This window comes from Podarcis filfolensis, assembly GCF_964270895.1.
Source record: "Podarcis filfolensis genome assembly, chromosome: 7".
Classification (NCBI taxonomy): domain Eukaryota; kingdom Metazoa; phylum Chordata; class Lepidosauria; order Squamata; family Lacertidae; genus Podarcis; species Podarcis filfolensis.
In genome coordinates, this window is record NC_139603.1 from 61,840,272 (window position 1) to 61,867,313 (window position 27,042).

The 27,042-nt window shown below is 41.3% G+C and overlaps 1 protein-coding gene and 1 long non-coding RNA gene across 5 annotated transcripts in view; both read right to left on the reverse strand.

Moving 5' to 3' along the window:
* Positions 1-1,739: 1,739 nt before the first annotated feature.
* LOC310766815 (tumor protein D52-like) overlaps positions 1,740-27,042 on the reverse strand; it is a 37,682-nt gene continuing 12,379 nt past the window's right edge. Inside the window, exons 2-8 of one of the 4 annotated variants that reach the window (XR_014550423.1) lie at positions 13,283-13,398; positions 11,777-11,925; positions 10,278-10,379; positions 5,345-5,386; positions 4,391-4,439; positions 1,961-3,265; positions 1,740-1,904 (exon numbers count right to left, since the gene is read on the reverse strand). Coding sequence is in view for 3 of the 4 variants with exons in the window: in XM_083623467.1 (XP_083479593.1) it covers positions 3,149-3,265; positions 4,391-4,439; positions 5,345-5,386; positions 10,278-10,379; positions 11,777-11,925; positions 13,283-13,398 (575 nt within the window). In the remaining variant the exon portion in view is untranslated. Of the gene's footprint in view, positions 3,266-4,390; positions 4,440-5,344; positions 5,387-9,301; positions 9,861-10,214; positions 10,380-11,776; positions 11,926-13,282; positions 13,399-27,042 lie in introns of those variants that run through there. The other 3 variants (XM_083623467.1, XM_083623468.1, XM_083623469.1) reach the window with 3 other exon arrangements.
* On the reverse strand, positions 23,160-26,832 carry LOC310766872. The gene is made up of 3 exons (XR_014550485.1): positions 26,792-26,832; positions 26,041-26,748; positions 23,160-25,486 (listed from the first exon to the last, which is right to left on the reverse strand). It is a non-coding gene; the product is annotated as an uncharacterized lncRNA (long non-coding RNA).

Sequence of the window (27,042 nt, forward strand, 5' to 3'; positions counted from 1 at the left end):
AAGGTCCTGCATGTGGACTACACCTCACATCAACCCTACACAACATGGACAATGGTCTGGGATAATGGGAGTTGTAGTCCAACGACAATGAATTACAGTGGTACCTCGGGTTGAGAACTTAACTCGTTCCGGAGGTCCGTTCTTAACCTGAAACTGTTCTTAACCCGAGGTACAACTTTAGCTAATGGGGCCTCCCGCTACTCTGTTTTAGACTTCTCCAAAATGCAGCACAATATTGGAGAATCTGTTCTCATCCTGAAGCAAAGTTCTTAACCCGAGGTACTATTTCTGGGTTAGCAAAATCTGTAACCTGAAGTGTCTGTAACCCAAGGTACCACTGTACAAGGGTTTACCACATGAATTTGAAATCTAGGTAAGTTCTAAGTCAACTTTTGAAGAACAGTGTCAAATACTTTATATAAGCAGGTGATATAGGTTGGTGCACTGCACTGAATGTTAATCATAGTTTAAGTATAATGAATCACACCACCTTGAATTGTATCATGTTTGCTATTTTCCATTGCCCTGATACTGTTTTATTAAACAAGACTAACTTCAAGACAAAAATGGGGGGGGGGGAGAAATTGTTGATTCCCAAGAATTTGTGCACAGGCGTCTAACCCTATGGCACTAGCAGAGCAAGACTGTAGAGGACTATAGTTATGTACTGTACTTGTGATCCTTCTGTTACCGAAAATTTGGGATATTAAAGTAACAGAAGTAGATGCTTGGTTGGTTTCAGCACAAGACATAAAACTGCCTGACACATTACTTTTTCAAAAGTTTAGAAAACAAAACGCCCTCTTGCTGTTGTAAATATAATGGTTTATCTCAATATCTTCATTTAAAATAGCTTGTTCAAGTGCTTCCACCTTGTGGCTACTGTGAGACTAGCCTATTTTAGGTATGATTAAAAGGTAAAGGTGCTCCTGACTGATAGGTCTAGTCGCCGACTCTGGGGTTGCGCGCTCATCTTGCTCTATAGGCCGAGGGAGCCGGTGTTTGTTCGCAGACAGCTTCCAGGTCATGTGGCCAGCATGACTAAGCTACTTCTGGTGAACCAGAGCAGCGCACAGAAACGCTGTTTACCTTCCCGCCAGAGCGGTACCTATTTATCTACTTGCACTTTGACATGCTTTCGAACTGCTAGATTGGCAGGAGCTGGGACCAAATAACGGGAGCTCACCCCATCGTGGGGATTCGAACTGCCGACCTTCTGATTGGCTCTGTGGTTTAGACCACAGTGCCACCCACATATGATTAAGTTCCTTATATTTAAAACAGTGTGTAAGACCTAAATATTTTTGGAGACAGAGTAAGCCTTGTGGGTGGGGGACAGGTAAGTATAACAACACTCAATAACAATCAAGACCCAAAGCTTGACACCCAATTCTCTGGACTTTTTTCTCCCAATCAAATCCTGGAATTCCAGTACTTACTTGGTATATGACCATTCTTTGAAACGGAAAATGGATCCAAACGGAAACTGATGTCCAGACATGACTTTTGAGAATATGACCTAAAACAGGATTTTCCTAGTTCTCAAGCACCTTGGGGTACTGCTGCATCCCATCACAATATCTGGGTGCCCAGGTTGCATCAGGGAGCAAAATGCTCGTTCCTCCAACCCCATCTAGAAAGGAAGTGGTCTCTCAAACGCATATTTAGAAGCTCTAATTGAGACCTTCATTTGAAAAGGATAACCTTGTTTAAAAGACACAAGCCAACTCAAAGTAGCATTTTACATTTGAGAAGACAATGCTTTTATTTTAACAAGTAATCAAGTATTGAGGCTAAATCTGAAATGCTACAGAACGCTGTCAAATACAGCAAAATTGCTTAATAGGCATTATTTGTGGCAGCTCTGGTGCAGCTATAAAGATGAAGCCTAAGTTGCAATGCACCTTTTAAGAATGTGTTCTAGTTCATTTCAAGCTTTGTGATTAATGTGGCAAAACACTTCTCCTAAATATAACCTTACAGTGTGCCAGAAATCTGTCTAATGCAGGCACATAGTATACATACAAGGTGGGAGTGCATTTAGCTTCTAGGAAGCCAAGTCTTTTTACAAGATCAGCAACAGGTTTTAGTTAAGAGAACATTTTTAAGCATAGAAGGAGTTGACCGTGGTCATTTTTGTATTTCCAGGCTGTGAGATTGCCCACTTTATCTTATTCCAATCTTCCACTGCAGCCAATTCAGAGCTTGGGTCTATATTGCCTACATTCCAATGTGCATTTCCCCCAAATGGAAATGCATAGCCGACTCTGCACTGTTGGTACCATACACTTACGTTATTGATTTATTGAGAGGGGGGAGTGTTATAAGCAGCAGAAATAACATGGACTTTTAGTTGAATGTTCCTTTTCATCAACTAGCAAGTGGAAGGGAGCAACCATTTTATTTTTATAAGTATGGTGCCTCTAAACCACTCCCTTTGCAGTAGGCTTTCAGCCTATATAATTTATGGTAACAGCCTGACTCATTTTACATTTTGGAAGTCAACTTCTAATACCCAGGAGAAAACATCATCTCTGCTAGTTGGAACAGTTCAGAGAAGTTTACTATCAGGATTTTAATTTTTTTAGGGAAACCATAAAAATAGTGAATGTTTGTTGGAATCACCCTACTTTCAGTGTCCACTTACCAAGACCACAACACATACACTGATAACTTAACATTGCAATATCAAAGCAAACTTATTCTGCCTGTGGAACCTCTTGCAACAGAACCAATTAAAGGTACACACTTAAAACAACAATGAAGTTTTCAAAGGTTTTGGCAGTGAATTAAGTATGAAGAGACATGGCATGAAGCAACTCCTATTCGTCCCAGCATCCATCATATACAGTGATGAGTCTCCCATTTCTAAACCTTTTGTAAAACCTTAATGATTTCTTTGGACCAGAAATAAATCTTTTTAAATACTCAAAATGCGTAAAAATTCCCCATCCCACAGATAACATAGGCAAGAGTGTATTTTACGGTTTCAAAAATACTCTGAACCTATAGAAACGATTTACATTGAACAGCTATAAAGCTAAGTGCTAAACAGAAGGACATCCTGGAAGAGTCTACAGCAGAGGTGTTGTGCTTCAGCGTTTGCTTGCAGCATCTGGCAGTGGGTAGCACAAGGAAGGCAGGACAATCATTGAGTCTCCTCTTCTGTCTGCTTTGTAGTAGCTTCTGTGGCACTGGCATTGGCAGCAGAGTTCAAGACCTCTCCAAAGTCACCCCCAGCAGGCTTGGTTCCCCCAACCTTATACTGAAGAGAGATTTAGAGACTTCAGATTACACTCCTTAGAAGTTAAACTGCAATTATGGTTAACAGCCTATGACTATATAACCAAATATTATTTCTCTCTGTCTCACTGTGCAATCCAAGTTTAGACAGCAAGGGAACACAGGTGATTCCCATAGCTGTCCCACAATTATGAAACTTCCTTCTCCCAATGTCCAAAGCAGAAGCCTGAATACAAAATAGTTTTGTTCTTCATGCAGTAATTAATGGTGCAATTTAACATCCATTATGTATTTCTACTGGGAACAGTTTCAGTTCTGAGCTTTTGAAAAACAGGTTGATACAACTGAATAAAGTGTGTACACGTTAGCATCTTAGCATACAGATTTAAGTTTAGCCCCAGCAACAGCAGAGGAAACTTTGTAGTAAAATACCAGAGGTAGATAAATGATGTAATCCCCAATTTGACGGGCAAGCAACATGTTAAAACAACCACCTCTGTGCCCTATAGATAAGGTAGAAAGATGGTTATGCCAATTTGCATAATTCTGGCTGCAGAAATGCCACATCTGGACAGACATACTAAAAAAAAATCAGTTAAGGTCAGTAGCTAAAACACTGTCCAGTAAGATTTATTTTCTATACTGTCATGAGTTATTTTAAAAGGCACATAATAATGATGATATTATGGGTGTACAAAATTTATCTAAATCCGTTATAATTTTAGTAGCCCACCTTAAGCATATCCTCAGGGTGTAGGTGCACACAAGGCATTGTATAAGCTAATGTCCTAATTCAATGCAAGTTTGACTTCCTGAGAGTTTCAACTGTGCTTCAAATTGGTATATGGGGAGAGAAAGGGGAAAACTAACACTGTCCTGCTAATGCATTTCTCAGGCTGTTTTTACTGAGCACACTTCATTCTGGTCCCCTTAAGAACCAACAACCTGCCCTCTGTTTTCTCTTCCAACAATGCAGAACTTAAGCTTTATTTAGTTCCCAATGGTGTGGTACTGCTAGTAGACACCTTAGTAGTTAAATGTTCTCCACTGTTCCAAGGAAGCAGAATACCTACAGATCAAGTATTCTTAGAAATCTCAGCTAATTTTTAAATTTTATTTTAAGAATGAAGTTTGTCGATAGATTTACCTTTAAGTTTTCCACTTTTTCTTCAAAGGACTTGAATGTTGGGGAATTTCTATTCAGGAAAGAAAACAAGAGTTACATTTCTTGTTTGGCCTTAGAAAATGTATATGCAATGGCCAACCATTTAAAGAAAAATATGAAGAGCAGAACAGTACTTTTAAGATGCAGCTATGGCGCCAGTCAGTAGCCTGCAAGATTCCAATTATACAATTCCCTTTTTTATATTTCATTATTTTCCAGCCCAATCCTATACGCCAGGGGAGGGGGAACTAGATCTGGCCAGTGGGCCAGATTCTGACACACACGCTCCCTGGGGGCACTTGCCAGACAAGTTGGGCCACCCACCTCAATCATCTGTTGTCAGATTAAACATTTCCCTTTACAGACCAGTTTAACCTCAAAATGGACTGCAAAGAAAGTTCTATGCAGCTGATCTTAGTAAGGGCTTCAGTCAGCACCAATCAGCTGAACTCTGGAGTGTAGCCTATCCCACCTTGCATTTGGCACCAAATATATAATACACCAAATGAAAACCCCATTTGCCAAGAAGTCATAGGCAGCACACTTTAAAGCTCCCAATTATTCCTTTGTTTTATTTGTGTTTGTTTCTCCACCCCCTACAACAGACATCATATACAATGCTATGCGTCACATAGGATGCCGTGTGATGTTCTCCACAACTGATATTTGCAGTTATGCAGAAGCACATAGGTCAAATGAAACTATCTATCATCTCCTTTCCCACCTTCCTTAATCTAACAGAAGTCCACTGAATCAGTGGTGACAACGCAGGGTATGTTCCTGCTCCAATACAAAATGGCATTACTCAAGCACTCTATATGGGCCAAGTCAAATACACCTTTACCTGTTTTAAATATGCATTTGCAGCAATCAAGATTATTTGTCCCTGCTTACATTAGAATAGGAACTAAAATTTAATGCAATTACATACATTACCTCATAGCAGGCATGCTAATTGAATGTTGTAGACAACGTATACTACACGGCAGCGTTAAAAGAAAGGAGAATCAGTCAGATTATGAGGAGAGGTGAGCCATGTCCCTGCCATTTCGTGTAGCAACACATTATCAGAATATTTATCCAACACACTCAAAACAGGCATGCAAATCTGTCACCATGCACCACTAAGAGGCAAGCAGTAGCAACATATAAGCACATCATGCTAGGTTAGTAAACAAACTCCACAGGGTGGTTCTTAAAGTAACTGATCAGATTTAGTCAAGAATGCCAAACATTACAGATTAATCAGATGAGTGTAAACTTCAGGAGTAAGTACACCCAGAATTTTAAAACCCTAACCTAGGAATATAAACATGATTCAGTATGTTAGTCAATATTAATGTGTTTTCAGAATGGGGCCAATCAGCTTCTGCCAAAAACCACGCCTCTTTTTATATTAGCACTTTATGTTCATCCTCACAACCATCCTACAGGATACACCAGGCATCTATTGTTATATCTGTTCACCCAGCCTGGAAAAGTGCAAGGAAGAATCGGATCTGGACTATCAATAACTATACAGTGGATCACAATAGCTTTCAGAATACTAATAATGCTTGTTCCTTCAGCAACACAGGAGTAGATAGCGCCTTGGGGCAGTCACTACACTGTTATGGTGAGCTGTTACTTTATAGGCCGTTAGATGCTGCCAAGCCTATCCGGATTTAGTGATGCGGTTGTTAAACAAGTCCGTTTTATGACATGTTCCAGATGATCAGGAAGCTAAAACAAAGCTATTGAAAGCTATCAGTTCATAACAAGGGACAGGTTGTTCTACAGAAACACTTTCCATCTTGAGAAAAAGCAAAAATGGTTCTCACTTAAGCTGGTCCGAATGTTTCAATTCCTATATAAACTATTTCTATATACAGTTTGGGCAACACCAATTAGTCTGCCAATTACACAACCAATACTAGCTACACAGGGTTGAGTCCAACTAAGTCATGATTAACTTCTGAATTGATTTCAGTGGGTCTCCTCAAAGAGTATGGTTTAGCAGGATACAAACCATGGTTCACACTATAGGTTGTCTTCTAGCTTGGAGTTTAAGTAACTGGATCATATTTTAACATCTGAATTTTTATAGCCTTGTGAAGACTGCTGACTGCTCCTCTGAATGCTGGGCATAGACAACCAAAACCCCACCATCTACAGACTAGGAAGTTGGCATTCATACCACCACATATACCCTAAAAGTGAGTCAAGGTGCACCTCTAACACACCACATCATTCCCCCAGGCGCATCAGTGCTTAAGCTAGGCATAGGCAAACTCGGCCCTCCAGATGTTTTGGGACTACAACTCCCATCATCCCTGACCACTGGTCCTGTTAGCTAGGGATGATGGGAGTTGTAGTCCCAAAACATCTGGAGGGCCGAGTTTGCCTATGCCTGACTTAACCTCTCATTTTCACCTTTTAACATTTATTCACTTTCTTGCCCTATCATCTTGGTTGCCACTTTCTCTCACACATAAGCTCTTCTGTTTTCCTCTTCCTGATTTTCCAGCTGTTCTGCTCTTTGGCGATGAAACAGCCTCAAGGTTGTCAGGTAGCAGCCCCAGTTCTGCTGCTATCCCTGCATCCCCTTGACCTATATTGCCACAGATCCAATTGCTCTCAAAAGTGCTGCACAATCATTGACAACAGAACTGGAAAGAATACAGCACACTTTCCACTTGCTTAGGCATTAAAGACAAGCGATCATCCTCGAAATGCTTACTGTAGCTACGGCACACCCCAAAGGGCCATAGCTCAGTGGCAGAACATTTCCTTTGCATGCAGAATGTGCCAGCATCAATCCTTGGCACCTCCAAAGTAAGGCTGTTAGAAACCCTGTCTGAAATCCACTGCCGGTCAGTGTAGACAACACTGAACTTGATGGACCAACTGGTATGATTCAGTATAAAGAAACTTCCAATGTTTCTAAAGGAATATAGTGCCCAGTGTTGCAAGTGAGCAAAAGTCAAAATTGCTAAGAATTAAAAGGTAAGATGTTTTTTGGCTATTGTGATCCTACACAAGGAAGTTCAGCAGAAACATCGTTTGCTTTTCATTCTTCCAGTGCCGCCATCCAAAGGAGGATTATCTTGCCTCTGCTCTTGTTTGGTGCCCAGGTATCTCACTGTGGAGGCAACAGAAATCTCCCTCTTCAGGTGTTCCACTGGAAGAAGGTGTTATGTGCACAGCACTATCCCCTTCTACTTTCCCCAGCAGGTCTGGAACATTCAGTCATATAATAGAAGGAACTAGAGAGGGGGCAGGAAAAATAACTGAGTTTTAGATAAATAAGAAAAGATATTGCTCATTTCTGTGCTGAAATTCTGCTCCAGTAAAGTAGAAGAGTATTATCTGAAAGTGAGAAATTCAACCCCATGCTAAGAAAATCGTTCCACCATGGCAAACATTTCAAGCTTGCCAGACAGAACGATCCCCCCTGTGTGCTGTTTCGGTGATTCTCCCAATACCCCCCCCCCAAAAAAAAAAGTCATTTGGGAGGAGAGGAGAGAAGCTTCACTGCACAAGTGGAAGTCCTTGCACAGGGCTTCCACTAAGGGGACTCATTGGTTGAATCCCACCCACCAGTGTGGTTTGTGCTAGGGGGCAACGAAACTGTTCTCGCTAAGACTCTCTTCCTTAACACGTCCCTTCCGCAAATGGGTCTTCTCTGTGGACGACTTCATTGGATATTACCTAGTATTTGTAATAATCTATTAAACACTTTTTTAAAAAAAAGGTTTTTGTGGTGGGGAAGGAAAACTACTTTAGCCCTCTTCAAGTTACCCAGTATTATGGTCAGTCAGGAGCTATTCACTAGACAACAGAACGACTACTTGCATGCTCTACAGCAACTTTTCACAATCTTACCTAAAGGAATGTGTAAATGCGTGCACTCTGTAGGACACCAAGCAAACATTTAAAAATAAAGAGAAAGTTCCAGTATAAACACACAGGGATTTTCACATTAAAAGTAGTGAGCTTGAGGTAGTGCACTTATATGTTAACTGACTACACTCCAGAAGAAAACGGCAGCAACAGAAGTGAAGGGTTCGTTTTCAGCAATGAAATCTAGCTCTGAGATTCAGCAGTTCCAAGGAAATATTGTGCAATTAAATGCAAGTGATTTTAATTCTGAGTGAAGAAATCTGAGTGCAAGCACCCACAAACTGAAATAAGAAAGATGCAAATTTTTGTGTCGTCTACACGAAAAGCTGCCCAGAGTGTAACGCAGAGCCCAAACTTGGCTTAGTGCAGGCTCCCAAAGAGGAAATTGCAGCTACTTTGCCCCTCCCCAGTCCTTTTTTGCTGCCATGTTGAGCTGCCAAACCTTAGTGCAGTGCAACAGCTATAAAAGGGCCAGGGAGGAGCAATGTGACTGCAAGCTCTTCAAGGGTCCACACCTTCATACATGCAAACCAGGTCACTGTGTGGCTTATATTATACCATTAGGTTTCATCACAACTTCCCACAACCACTGCTTTAATGAAGAAAAACAATTGGGCCCTTCAACCTCAGAAACAATGCAAATATTTTAAATCTTTTTTTTAAAAAAAAAAAAAGCTTCCAGGATATAGAATCCAAAGTTACAGTTCACAAATGCTCTGCTAAGGATACCTAGAGATGGTACAACCCAACACAAGCACGTTCCATCCCTCACCCCCAGAAAACCTCACCAACAGTACAAAACATATAAACAGAATAAAAGATCAGAAGTTTTGTAAGCCACAATTCTAGGAGGGGAGTTAGTTTTCACAAAAATGCAGGTACTCAGAATGTTCTTGATTTATTTCTATATGCCTGGGATTCATGCAGCTCTCACATGCTTGCTTTCGGTAGCTTGATGGCTTCTCTCTTTCCCGGTGTACAAGTAACCGAAGAAGAGAGAACATGCAACTAGTTTAACCCCATTCCAACTGATGTTTTATTCCCTACTACCTACCCTCCAACATGATTACATCAAGAAAGGAACATCTAGATGCAGGAGCTCCCCAGGATTAGTCTTATCAATTCAGTGCAGTACCGGCCCAACTATTAGGTAGGTTGAGGCAGCATGCTTCAGATGGCAGATTTTGGGGTTTTGTTAGAGAGAAGCACAATGTAGCGATAGCTTTGTTACCACTCGCGAAGGAAATGCAATTTGCGGTCTCAGGCACCTAAATATCTTGGGAAGTGCACTGAATAGGAGGAACCAAATCAAGGCACATTGGGAAGATGCAAGTCTCAATGTGGATCACTATTAGTCCATTCAATGAACTGGGGACCATTTCACATGTAAGTGGCACAGTCCCCACCCACCCATTAAAAAATAGAATGCCATTAGCACAAGGCCAGAGGTGGTAGTTCCCTGCTTGTTCATGTCAAAATAAATAGCTTAGTTATAGAATCAAACTGTCATTCCCAGCTGCAATCCACAAACTCTGCACTCCTGGAAGGGTTTGCAATTTTGTGTTTGGCACTGTTGAAACCCTATGCAGTGTAAACAGATACTACTACAGGCAAGGGGATAATTAAAGTCATACTTCACATCTTCGAACTTCTTATATATACTGCATGAAATTTCTCATTTCTTTGGATTTGCTGTGAGCTGACCACGCAAAGTGCCTTCTGCTATCCGGAGAGCAGAATAAACTCTTTCTCTGAAGCAACCCTCGGTGTCATTTGACTTCCTTCCTCCCATCAGGGAGCAACACTCACCCTACCAATTGGTAAAGTCCAATAAGGCTACAGTTATAGAATCAAGCTGTCAGTTCCCAGCTGCAATCCACAAACTCTGCACTCCTGGAAGGGTTTGCGATTTTGTGTTTGGCACTGTTGAAACCCTATGCAGTGTAAACAGATACTACTACAGGCAAGGGGAAAATTAAAGTCATACTTCACATCTTCCAACTTCTTCGTTATTGCAGAGCCAACTGTTGAGAATGCAGCAGAAGCTTTCTGCCCAGCTTGAGACAGTGTTTCTGATGTCTTCTTATACCTAAATTAAAAAAAAAAAGTCAACCTATTATCACAATTCTCAAACACCTGCACCACAAGTGTTGGACCAGGCATATGTATTACTTTGCTCCTAGTGCACTTGAAATTAAGAAGTCATGCATTGCTAGTAAGGCAGCTTCTATAAACCTCTTCAACCCTTAGCATTTCCAGTGAACACTAGCTTCGGTACATCAAATTTATCTGAAAAGTTAGCTTTTGTATCCTGCGTCCCTTTCCTCTATCAAAATGAGAGAAAATGGGTTTAGAACTCTCTTTTTTGTGTGTGTGTAAAAGTGGCATAACTAACAAGTCACAACAAGGCATCTATAGGAGAGCAGATGGAATAACTGATTTGGTTTAAAATGGAAAAGGTTTGCCAATAACACATCTCTTTCGCAACATACATGGCAAAATATTTGCTCCACGATACAATTTGTGTGGTAAGAAAACAGTTGGGAGAGTTGCCTCATCTTCCTATCAGACTTGACCAGAAAAAGTTCTAGAAAATTGCAAGACATGATGGTGCCAAAACGCCATATTGAGTCTTTTACGCACAGTTGCCTTAGGTGTTTTCAGCAACTGTAGCTGACCAGAAAGAATGAACCATCTGGCCACATGTTCAACACACGTGCTTAAGAGCAGGGACAGGAAGCTGTGGTCCTGCAGATGTTACTTAAGTGCAGCCCTGCTAGACCAACTGTATATAGCCCAGCATCCTGCTCCCACAGTGGACAATGAGGATGATAAATTGATGTAATGTTGAGAGGTGTGTGTGTTTGTGGTGTAGAAATGAAGAAATATGTATTTGATTCCATTTATCAATTGCTTCCCATAAAATACATTGGAAGCGTTTTCACAATAAAAACATCAATGTTCAAAAACAATTGCAACGGCATTCTCACACCCACGATCTCCCAGATAACCAAAAAACAACAACATTGCCTCCAATATATGTGCCGAACTACAGCTTAATCCTGACCAATGGTCATGCTGCCAGGGATTGATGAGAGTTGGCGTTAAATAACATTGGAAGAGCCAGATGCTTAATGGTATGACAATTTTAACCAACCCTAGAAAGAAGCTCGCTTCTGCTTTGACTAAACCTTGCCTAGACATTAAGGACCACTTCACAAAGTTTTCCTAGCTCAGGCTTCATGCAAAGTGTCTGAATGTTCTCCCATCACCGAAGAGAATTCAGGCATACAGAAAACTAACATTTTAGGAAGAATGGTCTCCTCTGAATGGTCCTGCTGAAACCCTCGCTACAAACATATAACCTGTCATTACTAGATCCTGAAACAAAGGCTTCCTCTGAGAAAGCCCACCAAATTCAGCTGATGAGTAAACTCAAGCCCATCCCTTGCATTCAGGCAAAATAATTTAAGTGAAGAAACATACGCATTTGTTGCTGTGACATCTTGCCACCCTTTGGAAAGGTTCTGCCTCAGCTCCTGCAGTGAACTGATCCCCAGTTTTCTCTTTATTTCTGCTAGATGCTTCTCTTTAGCAGCTAGTACCTGTGACAAAGTCTGGATTTCTTCTTCCACCTACGAGATAGAGCCCATGAAGAAAATCAACTAGGGAAGCATAAGCTACTGAGGAATTATTTTAGAGCAGATGTTTTCACATTTACTACGAACATTTCCTTGTTTGGAACAAATTACACTTGCATCCTTTAAGGGTTTAAATGTATGTTAATTATAGGTTTCAGTTTGAGACAAAACACCAACAGATTCTGATTCAGTAATCAACTAATAGCGCCCCAATTCAATTGCATGGGTAATTTTCACATCTACTTATTAATGAACTTATTGGTTGCTTGTGGTTATTGGTTGCTTTTTTTCCACAAAAGCAACTCAGAGCAACTTACAATCAAAATAACATTCACGTTAAAAACAGCATAAACCAAAACAGAAAAATCTAAAACTTGTAATTGAATGAAGGCAATATAATTCCCTCTGTTCCCAATGTTCAGGCTGCAAGATAATCAGGGTTGTTGGTTTTTTTTTAACAGAACTACAGAAAGCCCTCAGGCAAAAAAAGCAAACCCCTAAGCAACGGTGAACCCCACAAACAGTTTGGTGATGACAGAATGCTCAGTGGCCATGTTGATTTGGGGCAGGGTAATGTAAAAGAATGGTTGAGTTCCTGAACAGCATCGCTCCACAGTACTATGTTTTGTTTCAGGTCCCACTGTCACAGAACTAAGAGCAAGAAACATGAAAAGCTTTGAAGGCACAATCAGAGCAAAGTGAGTGATACATCTGCAACGTCTTTCAAGTGTTCTTACTATAAACCAAAGCCTTCTGCATTTGCAATTCCAAATGCCAACTTCTGCTTCAGCTCTTTTTTTTAATTCTGTAAGGCGGCAGAGCTGACCGAAGCAAGTGTGGCAACAGGTAACCAGGAACTACTTTTGCTTGCAAAATAATATACTGATCAATATGTGTAAATTAAAATGGATGCATTGATATTTAAATGTATTGTTAATGTAAGCCAGCTGGAGGTCCTTCTTGTGTTTTTCTGTTTGTTTTGTTTTCCCTTTAATGAATTTGCAATTGTTAAAATCCCCCAAATATATGAAGCAAACAAATCAGCTGAACCTTTCATGCATACAGAGGTAGCTTAAGCCATAAACCAAGGTTATACATATTGTACTTTTCTTCCAGCAAACACAGAGCTGCTTTACATTGACCTTCCACTGAGACCAAGACACAATTAACTACAGAACAGCACCACACAGCCTTAGGCCATTCACTGTGTCCATTATAAGAACTCTGCTTATTACAAATTATTTTCCAACAGCACTATCAGAAAGACAGCCTCATAACTCCATATTAAATGCAACAATGGCTCACATATGTGAATCAGATCAGTTTTGAGGGCCACACATAACAGGTTTACCTTAGCAAGCTCTCTTCTAAGTTCTTCCTGTTCTTCTTCTGACAAAGCTTCTGCAACATTAACTGAAGCAGCAGCATCTTCTCCAACTTCAGGAATTACTTCATTTTTCAGCAGACCTTTAAAAAGAAAAAGAAAAAGCCCACAGATTTGTCATTTGGGATCACTACTTTAAGATTGCTTTGTTGTCAAACATTCGTCATCAAGGCTGTGGGGTGTGTGAAAAGCAAGACTGGGGGTTTCCCACCACTGCAATGGTGCAGGGATCGTGAACTTGCGGCTCCTCACACATTGGACTGCATCATCCCCAACCTTTTGGCTGTGCTGAAGGGTCACAGGTTTCCCATGCCCCTGATAAGAGGACTGTCTTGATTTATCTTGCTGTAAGGAGTGTTTCAATGAATGGATGCTTGACAACAGACGATATTTGACAGTGAATACAGAGTTCAATAGAGGCAGAAGCAAAAACTACATTTACAACACTGAGCTGCTTTATCAGGGTTTTGTTATTTTAAGATCAGAATTAACTGCTACTCAGATTTCAGTGGCATGGCCTCATCTAACCTCTTAAAACCTTCTATCCTTACTACTTCTGTGTGATCCAAGATTTCCCCATTTCACACCTTCCCTTTCACATCATATTCATGCCCTCATGGTATCTTCATCTTGGGCAAAAACTGGGCAAGGGTTTTATAGATCATATGGACAATGCAAAAATGACAACCAAAGACGCTGGTTTACATGAATCTGATTCCTGAAGCTTGGAAATCTGAAACTTGCAAATCTGTGTGTCAAACAACTCAAATACTGTAGAGGGTATACCGTTCAACACTGGCCTGTTCTGGAAGTCCTAAGTTGTTCCCAATGCCCAGAATGCATCCCAGAGCACAACCAACACTCCTATGCAGCTGCACAGTAAGTTCAGTAATGGTGGAAAAGCTATTTGCATTACCAGTCTTTTCAAGGACATAACTGCCCCCAATATGGTTCCCTGGAACAGTCTGAAAATCAGAGGTTGGTGCTAAAGACCGATGTAGTAAATAACACCAATACAATCTTGTCATTCCACATAACACAGAGAATGTTCTTTTTCCAATAGCAAACGGAAGTATTTCCTGCAAAGCTCTCTTCAGATTACTATCAAGAAGGCAGTAAACCAATTGAGAATTATTCTGCATTACAGGAACATAAAAATCATTTATGCAAAACCTATCCTCAAAGGATGGTAAATAGTGTTTTAAGTTTTCCTGAGACAGCAAGCAACAGAATTAAAACATTCTGCCAAACGCCTCTAGTTCTCTGCAGTAAGTGCATTCTGGTTTAATTTTTTATACGAGTAGATTATTCTAGTTATATTTTTAGCTGTGCTGTGACTTTATTGGGGATATCCATCCAGGAATGTGCCATCTTGCATCCCCCAGAAGGATGGTGGGCAAAAGGGTTTTTGGTTCTTGTGCCGCACAACTCTCCTGGCTGCCTCCCAGTCACGCTGCAGGGAAGTTGTCTCAGGATGCACAGAATGACAGCTGAACACATCAGCAGAAGAGAGTCAGTGCGGTGTTGCAGTTGGCGTGTTACGATTGGGATCTGGGAAAACTAGGGCTCAGATCCCAAGTCAGCCGTGAAGCTCAATGGGTAACCCTGGGCCGGTCACTTCCCTTCACAGAGAATGGAGAGGGGAAGAGTTAGATTTGCTTCTCTTCCACAATCAAGAGTATTGCTAGAAGTACTGGAAGGACACTGGTCATCGGTAAACAAGTTTATGTGGAATCCTACCCACCTTGCTAAACATGCATTGCTACTAATGCCATTTAGGATCCTACTAGGCCAAGAAGCATTTCAGATATATTCTTACATAGATCTCATTACCATAGACGAAATTGCACAGAGGTCATTTCCATCAGGTGTACTCAAGGTACACCAATATTCACAGCAAGAACCCACTTTTCATAGGATGTATATAGTAGTTATAGGGTACATAATAACCCATCACTCTGCAGGAAGATTGTTGTGCAGAGCGTGTCTAAGTGCAGATTCCAAATTCAGTTTTATCTAAGTTGCAATCTTATTTAAATACTGTAATCAGTTTTAAAAGTATGCCAAGGTCCAATTTTAAGAAAATTGTTGTAGTGGCAAGTATCTAGCTTTACCAAATAACTTAGTAAGTTAGTTATGGCGTGCAAGCATGAAATAGTATTAAAAGTTTGGTGCCTTAGGCATCAAACCATCTCTACAGAACTAGAAATTCTAGTCTGTCAAAACCTAGAATGCAATGTCTAAGGAAGTCTTTCATGTTTGTAAATTCATTTCTCTCCACACACACACCCCCTTTAATTTTTTGCAAAAAGGTTTGCTGAAATCTGAGTGTTATTCATTCTTTTTTGAGCATAATAAAAGGTGGTAGGGTGAAAATATGCCAAACTATGTTCAAATTTGACGGAACTAATTTTATCCTAAGTTGTTTGGAATAGTTTCTAGCAGTTATGTTGAATATATATAATCACTTTGAAATTCACAAAGACTCCACTCCCAAAATCTTCCCCAAACTAGTGCCATCCCAGATGTTTTGGACAACAATTGGCTGGGACCAATGGGAGTTGGATTCCAACATCATCTGAAGGACATCAGGGTAAGGAAGGCTGTGCTATAGTTACCTAAATCAGTATTCTATGAACATTTGGGAAACACACACATTTTTTCCAAGATAAAGCACAAAGGAGAAGTTCAAGGGAGCTCTGGACCAAGAACCAGAAGAACATTTAACTGGTTGTGCATGTCTCTAAGAGCCAGTGTGGCATCGTAATGGTTAGAGTGTTGGACTATGACCTGGGAGACCCAGGTTCGAATTCTCACCCAGCCATGAAGCTCATTGGGTGACCCTGGACCAGAGAAACACAGAAAGCTTACAGCCTCTGCCCAAATCCTTGTTGTCAGATGCATGTGAAAGCTTGTTTTGGTACTGGATGCTAATACAACATTCCCCATTCTCTCAAATCATTCTCTATGCCTGATAGTGTTTAAGGCAGCTCTGAGGCAAAATTCCACTAACATTTAATTACCTATTATTCAAATCAGGCTTTCAGTTGCTTCCATATTATTGAGTGCATCCTTATTTCTTCATTCATTAAATCTAACACGCTATGTTTTGTTCCCTTCTGGGAACCCTTTTATGATCACTTTCATTCCAGCTAAAAAGCACAGAGCACATAACAACAAACACCTTAGGCTATAACTTTCAGAAAGCATACTGAGCTATGATCTGCTCTTATAGTATGGATTCTCTTAAGAAGGCTGTAGATATAAAAACAGTTACCAGAATCCTTCAACACAGGAGATCCAGGAGGAGAAAAAGCCATGCTGGGCGATAGGTAGAGATAATTTCTATTAACTCCAGTATCAAAATCAAAAGGAGATTTGTAATCCTCATATAAATCCATATCCAGCCAGTCCATCACAGAGATCTCAGCATGCATGGGGGCCATTCATGTCGCTCCTGCATCCAGTCTTCTCCTCTCCTTTTCTTTGCACAAGTCATTTGACTTGTTAAAATCCGAGGCATCGATTTAAAGATGTACCAGGTTTCTATTGGAGAATCATAAGCAATTGATAGGATACCAACTTAAAAAGCAATGGCTCAGGTACTCCTTAACTGCAGTAGTTTGTGCAGTTGATGGTTAAGGCTACAACTTTTCAATATGCCAAAATCCACTCTATGCAACAAGGCATTTTCAGTAAACTGAATTGCCATGGGCTCTGGGAAGTCTCAGTCCTGTGCAGGATTACACCAGAGTTTTCAGTCTTCTTTTTTTTAAGCGTCAGCTGACTGCTGTTGCACCAGGATATTCTTAATCTTCTAGGGCACAAAAGGATTACCAGCCATAATCTATCCTATAAGCCATCTGTGTAGGACTTTATGCCTGATTAATGGAATAGATTTTTCTTCTCCAGTGTGTAGCTTGCCAGCCCTGTGTGTCTTTGTATATATAGTAGACAGCTCTAGTCAAATTTCCTGGGGGGGGGGGTGTCTGTATTTATTGCTTGCACACAGCAGGTTTCTACGAGTGAAGTGCCTCTTTGTCAGACTGCAACAATCCCTTTTCTTACTTCCAGCTTCATCACGTTGCTGCTGTGCATTCTACACTATCAACTGCAGAGATGTGTCAGTCAACTGACTTCACCTCAGATGAAGGTCCTGGCATGTAATGTAGCCTTTGTCAAGCTCTGCTGAACTCAGAAGTGGTACGGGGTATGTGGCTCCCCATCGTTCAGGAAAGTGCAACAGCAAGCATAATTGCTTACAAAGGAAGAAACAAGATGCTAACTGTCATCCTTAGAAAGGATCCATTTAAGAAAATTGGGGAGAAAATGAGCAACGAATACAGGCACAGAATTGCAAGCGGACAGTAGATGCACTAACTGGATGCCGAACTAAATTGACTGTGTAGGATATGGAATCAAGACACATCTTTTAGGGTTTGGTCCAAAACTTAAGTGGTGGTGATTATTTTGGAGTGGAACATAGGAAGCTGCCTTATACCAAATCAGACCATTGTTCCATCTCAGTCAATACTGTTGACACCGACAGGTAGCAGTTCTCCCCAGTTGCAGGTAGTGTCTCTGTCAGTCCCACCTGAAGTTGCTGAGGATTAAATCTGGGACCTTCTGCATACAAGGCTCTACAACTGCACTACAGGCCTCTTCCCCTGTCCCCAAAATAAAGCCCTTGCACAAAAAGCTGGCTTATTTATTTATTTATATTTTATTTATTTATTTATATTTTATTTGTTTGTTAGAGAGTTGTATATTGTCCTTCATCTGAAGATCTTAGGACGGTTCATGGTGTAAGAATTATGCAAGAGCTCCTCTATACTTGAGCCACATTTCAAGAATTGAGTGGGCATCTTGCTAGTGCTGTGTTGCAGACACATGGTTTTAAGAACACAAAAGAGCTTAAAGAAAATCATCATGCTTTATTTGTAAAATATTACTGTCCATGATTTAAAAAAAAATGGTTTATGGAACGTATTTCTATCTCACCCTTCATCAACAGTACTGGGGCGGTTCACAAGAATACAACACATTTTCAAGTAAACCAACACATTAATATATAAGGTACATCACAATCCACAGAACATACCTCCCAAGCTCAATATTAACCTGCAAATGCCTAGGTGGACAGATGCACCTTTAAGTAGCACAGCAGGCCAATCAAAGTTTGTGCTTGCCATGTTTCAAACTGGAGACAATTCCATACGCTGGGTGCCACCATGGAAAAGTTCGAGCTTCTTTTTAGATGGATTACCACACTGATCCCCGATAGTTATGCAGGTCATTTAAAACCCCCAGAAGCCTCCAAAAAGTCTTAATGCAAAAGCAATAAAGTTACAGGGAAAGGACAAGTTGTAGAAGTGAGGGAGTGAACAGGACTGACTTCTAAAGTACCTAAGTATTCATACCTTTTAAGGAACATAATACAAAAAACATAGCATGAGTTATTTGTGTTCCTTTCAATCTCACTCAACACTTTGGTGGTCATTAATATGCCACATGCACCAACAGAAATTGGATGTACCATGTTGCTCATTAATTGGTTCTTTTTTGGTGCTTACAAATGGCGGCGCCACCCCACATTTCTGGATGCTTTATTTAAAGATCTGTACTCCCAACTCAACATTTTCCAAAATAGTGAGCATAAAGGAGCTGGGGAGGATTGACAGTAGGTACAATTCCTCTGCAAATGCTGATCGTCTTGTGCAACTACCACCCTTCCTTCAAGGCTGGGGTGGATATTTCAAGGCAATACAGAAGGCACTTCATGTTCAGCTCCACCCTCAGCATTCAACTGTGCTTTTCTTTACCAAAGAGTCTGAAGCCAATATATATCTGTTGAGGAGGTGCAGAGAAGTTCTGGAGCACAACCCCACAGTGCACTTGTTCAAAAGCCTGTAAGTACCTACTGCAGTTGAATCTTAACACAATTCCTTGTTAACTGTGGGCCAGAAGCTTTAATTTTATTACTGAGGTGTTGATGAGACAACAGAGTATATTGCTTGTGGGCAAGGCACTTGAGCCAATTATAATGGAATTAACCTGAATGCGCAGCAATGTAAATTGGCTTGTTCAGGCTCAGCCAAGCATTATCAAGTGTCTTCAACGCTGGTTGCAGTAATTGGATTGCAATATTATCTGCTGAGGCACCGTTTCTTTTCCAATCATCCCTCAGGAGCAGTCCTGGGAAAACCAGCAAGCAGCCACCTAAATAGATACACACAGACGCAAAAACATATTGCACTGCAGAGGCAGTCTGTCACAGCTATGTGGGGAAAATTCATACACCCCTTCCGAGGACATGGCTGCAGCAGAATACTACTAAAATGGATTAATTTGGGAGATGCAGCATAACACCTCTTCCTGAGTGGCATTGAAGCACACTGCCATGCTCCTTCCTTCTGAAGAGCCTAGTCTTCCTTCCACTAAGTTGCTAAACCATCGCTTGAATTAGCAACCGTCAGCGGTTAATTGGGCAGCTGAAGGAGAGCAGGTACTCTAATAAGAAGGCATCAGCTTGTGCCAGTGCATCCATGTGGCAAGGTTGATCCAGAATCCTCTCACATGAAACAGTGCAGAGAGCTGGAAAAGCCCGTCTTAGAGGTCTTGCAGATAATTACAAAGAAGTGAGTGTGAGAGAGGTCCTAAGACAGACAGAGACAGAGCGCACGATGCAACTCCAGGAAACTGCTCTAATCCCAGGAGTGACAGGCTGGCATTGTTACCATTCCATCAGAGGGTTGTTGTGCTCTTCTTCTTCTTCTTCTTCTTCTTCTTCTTCTTCTTCTTCTTCTTCTTCTTCTTCTTCTTCTTGCGTTAGTACAGATTCACCCTGTACACATCTCCATATCAAAACAGGACAGGTTAGAACACAAGCAAGTTACAACTTCCTGGTCCATCTTACCATGTTGGCTTTGGTGGTGTTGTTGTTGTTGTTGTTGTTGTTGTTGTTGTTGTTGTTGTTGTTGTTGTTGTTGTTGTTAGTCGTTTCCGACTCTTTGTGACCCCACGGACCAGAGTACACCAGGCACTCCTGTCTTCCACTGCCTCCCACAGTTTGGTCAAACTCATGCTGGTAGCTTCAAGAACACTGTCCAACCATCTCGTCCTCTGTCATCCCCTTCTCCTTGTGCCCTCAATCTTTCCCAACATCAGGGGGTAGTATCCCCAATTTCCCACTAGGTGTGTAGCTAAATGATGAATGAGAGCAACCTGCAAGTGTGGAAACATCTCAATGTAACCTACTACAGTGTAGTTTTCAGTATAATCCCTCAATGTTATTGTCATAACATGGGAAGTCCTGCAGAAAAATTAAGGCAAAGGAGGTCTGCAATTGCAAGTAGCAACATTTTCAGAGTTATATTCCAAACTAAAGAAAGCCTTCACTCCTGCTTTTGGGCATACTAGCAACTACCATGTACCAAATACTGTACAAGTTTCAGTATGGATCCCACTTTGGCGCTTGAGAAAGTCACCTCATACACAACCCACTTCATCTTCAAAACCAAAGTCCATCTCAGTAAATCCAAGGCTTTGTCTGGATTAGTCTTTGGGCAATTTATATGCAGATGGAAACATCAAGGGTCCCTGGTAAGTCATCTGCAAAATTCCAGCAGAGAGTTTTAAAAACAGATTGAAGTTTTTATTTTATGCTCAGTTGACACCTATGGTACATCCCTTCCTAAAGAATCGGGACTAGTAGTAAAAAGCAGAGCCCTAGTAAAGGTATTTCCTGGCAGAAAGCTAGACCCATTGGTCACAAAACTACCCACCCCACCCCCCCAATGCCTAGATGCTAAATTTGAGAAATGCAGCAATTTTTAACAGTGACAGTTGTGAAGCAGGCCAAAGGCTTTGGGAGCAACAGCATCTTCCTCAGGACAACTCAGAGAACTGCTTCACATCAAAAGAGCCCTGAATCTTTCTGAAGCAGCCCAATTCAGTTCAGGATTCAACTGCTTCTCAAGAGCAAGAAGGGGAAGGTGCTCATTTTACAGCACTAGAAATGCAGGTTTGCATCGTCTTCCTCTAAGTGCTCAAAAGACTAGCTTTTCCTGATATTCTGCTGTTGCCAGACAGTTATACCTAGGGGCCTGCTCAGATTATACTCTCCCCACTAGAACATACAAACATCTGAGACAGCAGCAGAGGCACAGTGACTCCACACTCAGTGGAATGTGAGATCTTCCTTCTTCCAAAAGTCCTCTATGTCTTTTGGGGGGAAACAGGATGGACAAAAGGATAACTAGAATAAGTCAACATCCTGGATCAAGTCAAGGTGTATATGAACAGGAACAGCCAGCAATTGTGGAGGTTGTGCTACGGGAACTGTTAATGTGTTTAAAAGCGGATTCTTGCCTTTGAAGTGACTGCTATTTTTAAAAGCAGGTAGCATTATAAACTTGTTTTAGCTTAAATATCACAAAGCTGGCCTCTGTGTCCATCTGGCAGCCAGCCTCGAAACTAGAAGCATCATTCTTACATAAACTGCATCTTACAGCTCTGACGTCTCTGTTCCAATTTGTTTTAGAGGCTGAAATGGAATAGAAAGGAGAGAGGCTGGGACACTCCATACTATTGTGGGGGGGGAGTGTTCAGATAAAAAAATATATATTTAAGAGGATTTTATCTAGTAGAGGATTATCTTCTACAAAGGGCTATAAAAGTTTGATTCTGAAATGTCATTTTCAAGTAGCTTGGAGACTGTATTACTTGAGAAAAGGAATTGATTTTAATATTTTAAGTGTTACAAGTAAAGAAATAAAACTAGATTATGAAAGACATGATCTTGGCATCCCTTGCTTTCATTAAAGATTTGAAGGAACATTTCCTATTTTGTGTGCTTAACTACAGCCCTAGGAATGGCATTAAAACCCATTTATTTCACTCCGAGGAACCGGTAAAAACCAGGAAGAATCTGGTAACATTATTATGGACCAGGCCTTTAGTTAGAGTGAAGAAACAGCACAGAAGTTTTGAATATAGCAACTGAGGAATAAAGCTCCAGCTGTGACGGTCATCATCATTTGCAAGGACTCCTTTTAGAAAACAAGGTATACTTTGACAACCAAGCCAAAAATATCAGTCACCCAAACCCCTTTCCACATTCCCAGTCTTATGCTATGCCTCTGTGAACAGAATCGTAGCCTTGCAACACTGGGTCATGGCACAAGCTGAGGAACTCCCAAGCAATAAACAATCACCTATCCTTCCCTCTAAATTTTGGAACTGCACAACTGCCAAGGTGATCTCTGTCCACTTCAGTTCCAAGGATGTGCAGAAGGATGCAGCATATCCACCATGGAGAATCCAGCAAGACAAAGCGTGAAAACCTGCTTAGGGTGCAACTACAACCAGCCTTTCAAGACCAGGAAAAAAGTCAATAGCTCCGATATCAAAATCAATTTAATATGTTTTCCAACACTGTTTTCAAATAGTGATAGAAGGTTGTGAGAAACGTTTCAAAGGTTTGAAGATTTTTCCTGTACAACTTATGAATGCCTGCAGCTGTTTCAGTGATTTATTCTCAGTTGTCTTATGTTTTATTTTTAATGTATCTATCCATTTACAAATTTATAAACTTCAATGGGTGTTTTTTGAAGTGGTGCGTAACAGAAATTTCAGAAAACAGAATACAGTATGCACTTGGCAATTTAAAAGCACATTTTAAGAATATCAAATTACACAAATTCAGTATATATGGCTAAATACTTATTTATACAGTACTTAAGACAGCACAGTAACGTTTTTATAAGCCAGAAAAAGAACCCTGGTTATGAAATGGTACAGAAATACTGTATAACACTGTAAATTTGGAGTGATTATAAACCGAACCTCAATGCCCATTTCCTAGACTACTTTTCCACCTTTAGTCCGCTCAATCTAAGCAAGACAAATACAGAGTTAGCTACATGCATGTACATCCATTTTGTATTTCTGAGTTTTGGAAAGAGAAGTGATCCCAGTTTGGAGTGGGGTGTATGCTGCCATTTGGTTGTCTATAAGCTTCTGCAAGACTCCAGCGTCCTAAATCTTTTGTGCCCATTGCGTAACTGTAAAGAAGCAATATTTCCTGAATACTGGAAGATGCAGCTAAATACCAGTTACCTTTGGGCTATATAATGTGATGCAGCAGTTCTACCATGGGAAAGCACTAACAGATTCTGAACAACTGTGAGCAAGTTAACCCTCCTTTCACTTTGCTCCCCCTCCCAAGTAAGACTAGAGTGACTGGATCCTGTTTTCACCCACGGCATAAGGTTTCGGTTTCCAAAAATGGAGTCTCTATACAACAAAATAGTGCTGTGTAATGGTAGTTATTTATATTGCCCTCTTATCTGAGGGACGGAAGGTCAACGTAAAGATGACTCAATATGTAAAATCTCGTTGGTAGCCAAAGTCAGGGAGGAAATGCCCTATCAAGGTGCAGTTAAATGTGTGCATGCAGAACATGTAATTGGCCCATTTGTCAATAATCAAAGAGAAATCTTCTACCATCTCCTAAACATGGCATGCTATGCAGATGCCACTTCCACCCACGCTCTTCCACAGGTAAGTTAGGCATAATTGTGCAAATATTTGTCCACCTGAACGCGAAAGCCAGTTCCATGGGGTGGGGCTATCAGACAGTGGGTTTTTTAAATTGCAAACAAGGGTTGCACAACCACACCTCGTAGCTTTCTTGGCTGATCTTTCAGTTCAGAAGCTTAGAAGTATCCACAAGTTGCCCAGAAAGCTAGTTTTTCAGGAAGAAAGAATTGCAAGGTAGCTTATCTGCAGATATCACAAAAGTTCATGGTTTCCCCCTCAATAAAGAACACGGCTGCCAAGTTTCCATCTCACTTCTACCAGAGGAACTCTAGAACTAGTCTTAAGAATCTAGTGCCTTTCTAAAATATGCAAGCTTTTTAAGCAATTTTACCCAGCAAATGACTTCCTATATCGACGTTTCTATTGTTTATTCAAGACCACATAAACAATCACCAATATTTATTAAGATGTCTTTAGCAAACATCCACTTACACAGAAATTGCACAAACATAATTTTCTACAAACTTAAAACACTTGAGTGTAAGCATTCTACACGTTCTGCATTTTTATACAGAATACCATACAGCCATATAAATAAAGTAAGAGAGCTCCCCCTACTGACATTCTGTTGTGTCTGTATACTTTGTGGGGGGGGGGGTTGGATGAATATTTACATGGAAAACAGCATACAAAAAATCGTGCACCAAAACAAACATATATACAAAGCTACTCAGATTTCTAGACTTGTGTCAATTCAACCCTTGTTTTCCACACTAGTTTTATTTGCTAGTTTACAAGGACATGGATATGGCAAAACAAATTTTAACTTAATGCAGCGTTATCTCTACAAGCTTTTTGGAGGGGATCCTACTTTCCACAGCAGCCAACAGCTGCCTCCAGTCTGCAAATGATACTTGTGTTTTCTTTGTACAAAAATGAGTAAGATGGGATAACATAAAGACAATAATTTTGCCGCAACAGGCAGTGAGACAACTTAAGTTTCTGGTGGGAGACAAACTGCAGCAGAATGGAAACACCGCTGTATGTAATGAATGCAGGGAGGAATGGGATGCAAGGCCTTCTGACAGCCCTAGTGACAGATGAGAAACAGAGACTCTTGCCCAGCTCCCAAAGCAAACAAATGGATCCCTTTGAGAAAATGTGGCCCTGGATTTCTTCGGGGGCGGGGGGAGAGAATACCTTCTGCACTAGGTGAAATAATGCCCTTTAATGTTATTCTTCATTCTCTAGACTCAGTATGGCTTTTAACACCCCAAGATCAATAAGACTGTCAATTATTACAATGTCAAGAGTCTATTCAACTGTTGGTATTTTATTTATTCGTTACATATACAGAGTGCCTTTTCCTCCAAGTAGCTCAAGGTTCTCCTGCTGCCCATTTTATACTTACAACCACCATGGGAGGTAGGTTAAGGCTGAGAGATAGTAACTGACCCAAGGCCACTCAGTGAGCTCCATGGCCAAGTGTAGATTCGAACCCTGTCCATCTGAAAGTCATAATCCACTCTATGGTTAAACCACAGTGGCTCTCATCTGCATCATGGAAAGACCAAGGTGTCACAAATTAGCCACATGCACTCATGTTCAGATAAAGCACTTCCACGTGAACTACCGTATTTTTCGCCCTATAGGACGCACTTTTTCCCCTCCAAAAATGAAGGGGAAATGTGTGTGCGTCCTATGGGGCGAATGCAGGCTTTCGCTGAAGCCTGGAGAGCGAGAGGGGTCGGTGGGCACCGACCCCTCTCGCTCTCCAGGCTTCGCGGACCTCTCCGCAAGCAGCGGGAACGCTCCCGCTGCTTGCGGAGAGTTGCCAGCATGCGAAGCCTGCGCGCGCTGAGATCAGCGCGCACAGGCTTCGCGGACCTCTCCGCAAGCAGCAGGAGCGCTCCCGCTGCTTGCGGAGAGTTGCCAGCATGCCGAAGCCTGCGCGCGCTGAGATCAGCGCGTCCAGGCTTCGCGGACCTCTCAGCAAGCAGCGGGAGCCAGGGCTGGGCTCCCACGTCTTGCAGAGAGCTGCCTGTTTGGGGGCTGGGGTCAGGGGAAGCTCGAGCCTCCCCCGCCCCAGCCCCGCGCCGGGGGGGAAATAATTTTTTTCCCATTTCCCCCCAAAAAACTAGGTGCGCCTTATGGGACGGTGCGTCCTATAGGGCGAAAAATACGGTATGTCATTTCTCGATCCAAGAGATACACTCCGGCCCAGGACCACTAGAATTAAATCCTTCTGACAGGAAAGCCTATGTTTTCTAGATTGCCCCATTTATATTTTGAAACAGAATGGATTTTAACGTACAGTAAGGCTGTTGCATGAAATCGAGCAAGACAGTCATGAGATACTAATCACAACTACTAAAAGCTAGTTTTGTTTCGCCAGTTGTCATGAGTCTGAAGTTAGTAACATCCTCTGAACTGTACTTTTACGAAGCGATTCATTTCAGAATACTGTATAAAGTGTTAGAAACACGTAGCCATATAAGCTAGGCATGAAATGGAACCTGAAACCTAGGTTAGTCACCACAACGGAATGTCTATTCGCAGGGGATTGGACTAAAAATGACCCTCGGGATCCCTCCTGACACTACAATTCTGTGATTCTATGATCTCAACTACCTTGCTTGATCTTACAACAATTCACTTGTTTCAGTAGGCAAGGAGGAGAAATGGAAAAAGTATTAACTATGGACCAAGGCAGAGGTTTTTTAATTGAGGTCTGTGAATTCCATCTAGATAGCCCATGGAAAGACGGCAACACAGTAAAATGTACCTGTACTCAGCCCTGCACTTACTTTCCTTGATGTGATGATGGAGGACTAAGATGTCCAGTCCATCATTCGTGGGGCGGCGCAGAAGCAGAAGATGTGCATCTTTTGCTGAGAGTGAGTCACCTGGCTCAGTGGAGATATCCATTGCCACCCTAGCACCCAGAAATCTCCATGTAGTTGCAATTCAACCCACAGACATTAAGCAACAGGTGCGACAAGAGGAAGTTTACACATAGCATTATTGGTATTGGCTGGCTTTTGTCAGAGTTGTGAAAGAGCCCACAAAGTCCTCAGGTTTTTGCAAAGACATTAAAGCTAGACATAAGAGGTTGATTTCTACGTCAGTAAACACTGCTTTTAAAAAAAGTGTGCTTAAAGAAAGCTGTCACGAGAACAGCCTTG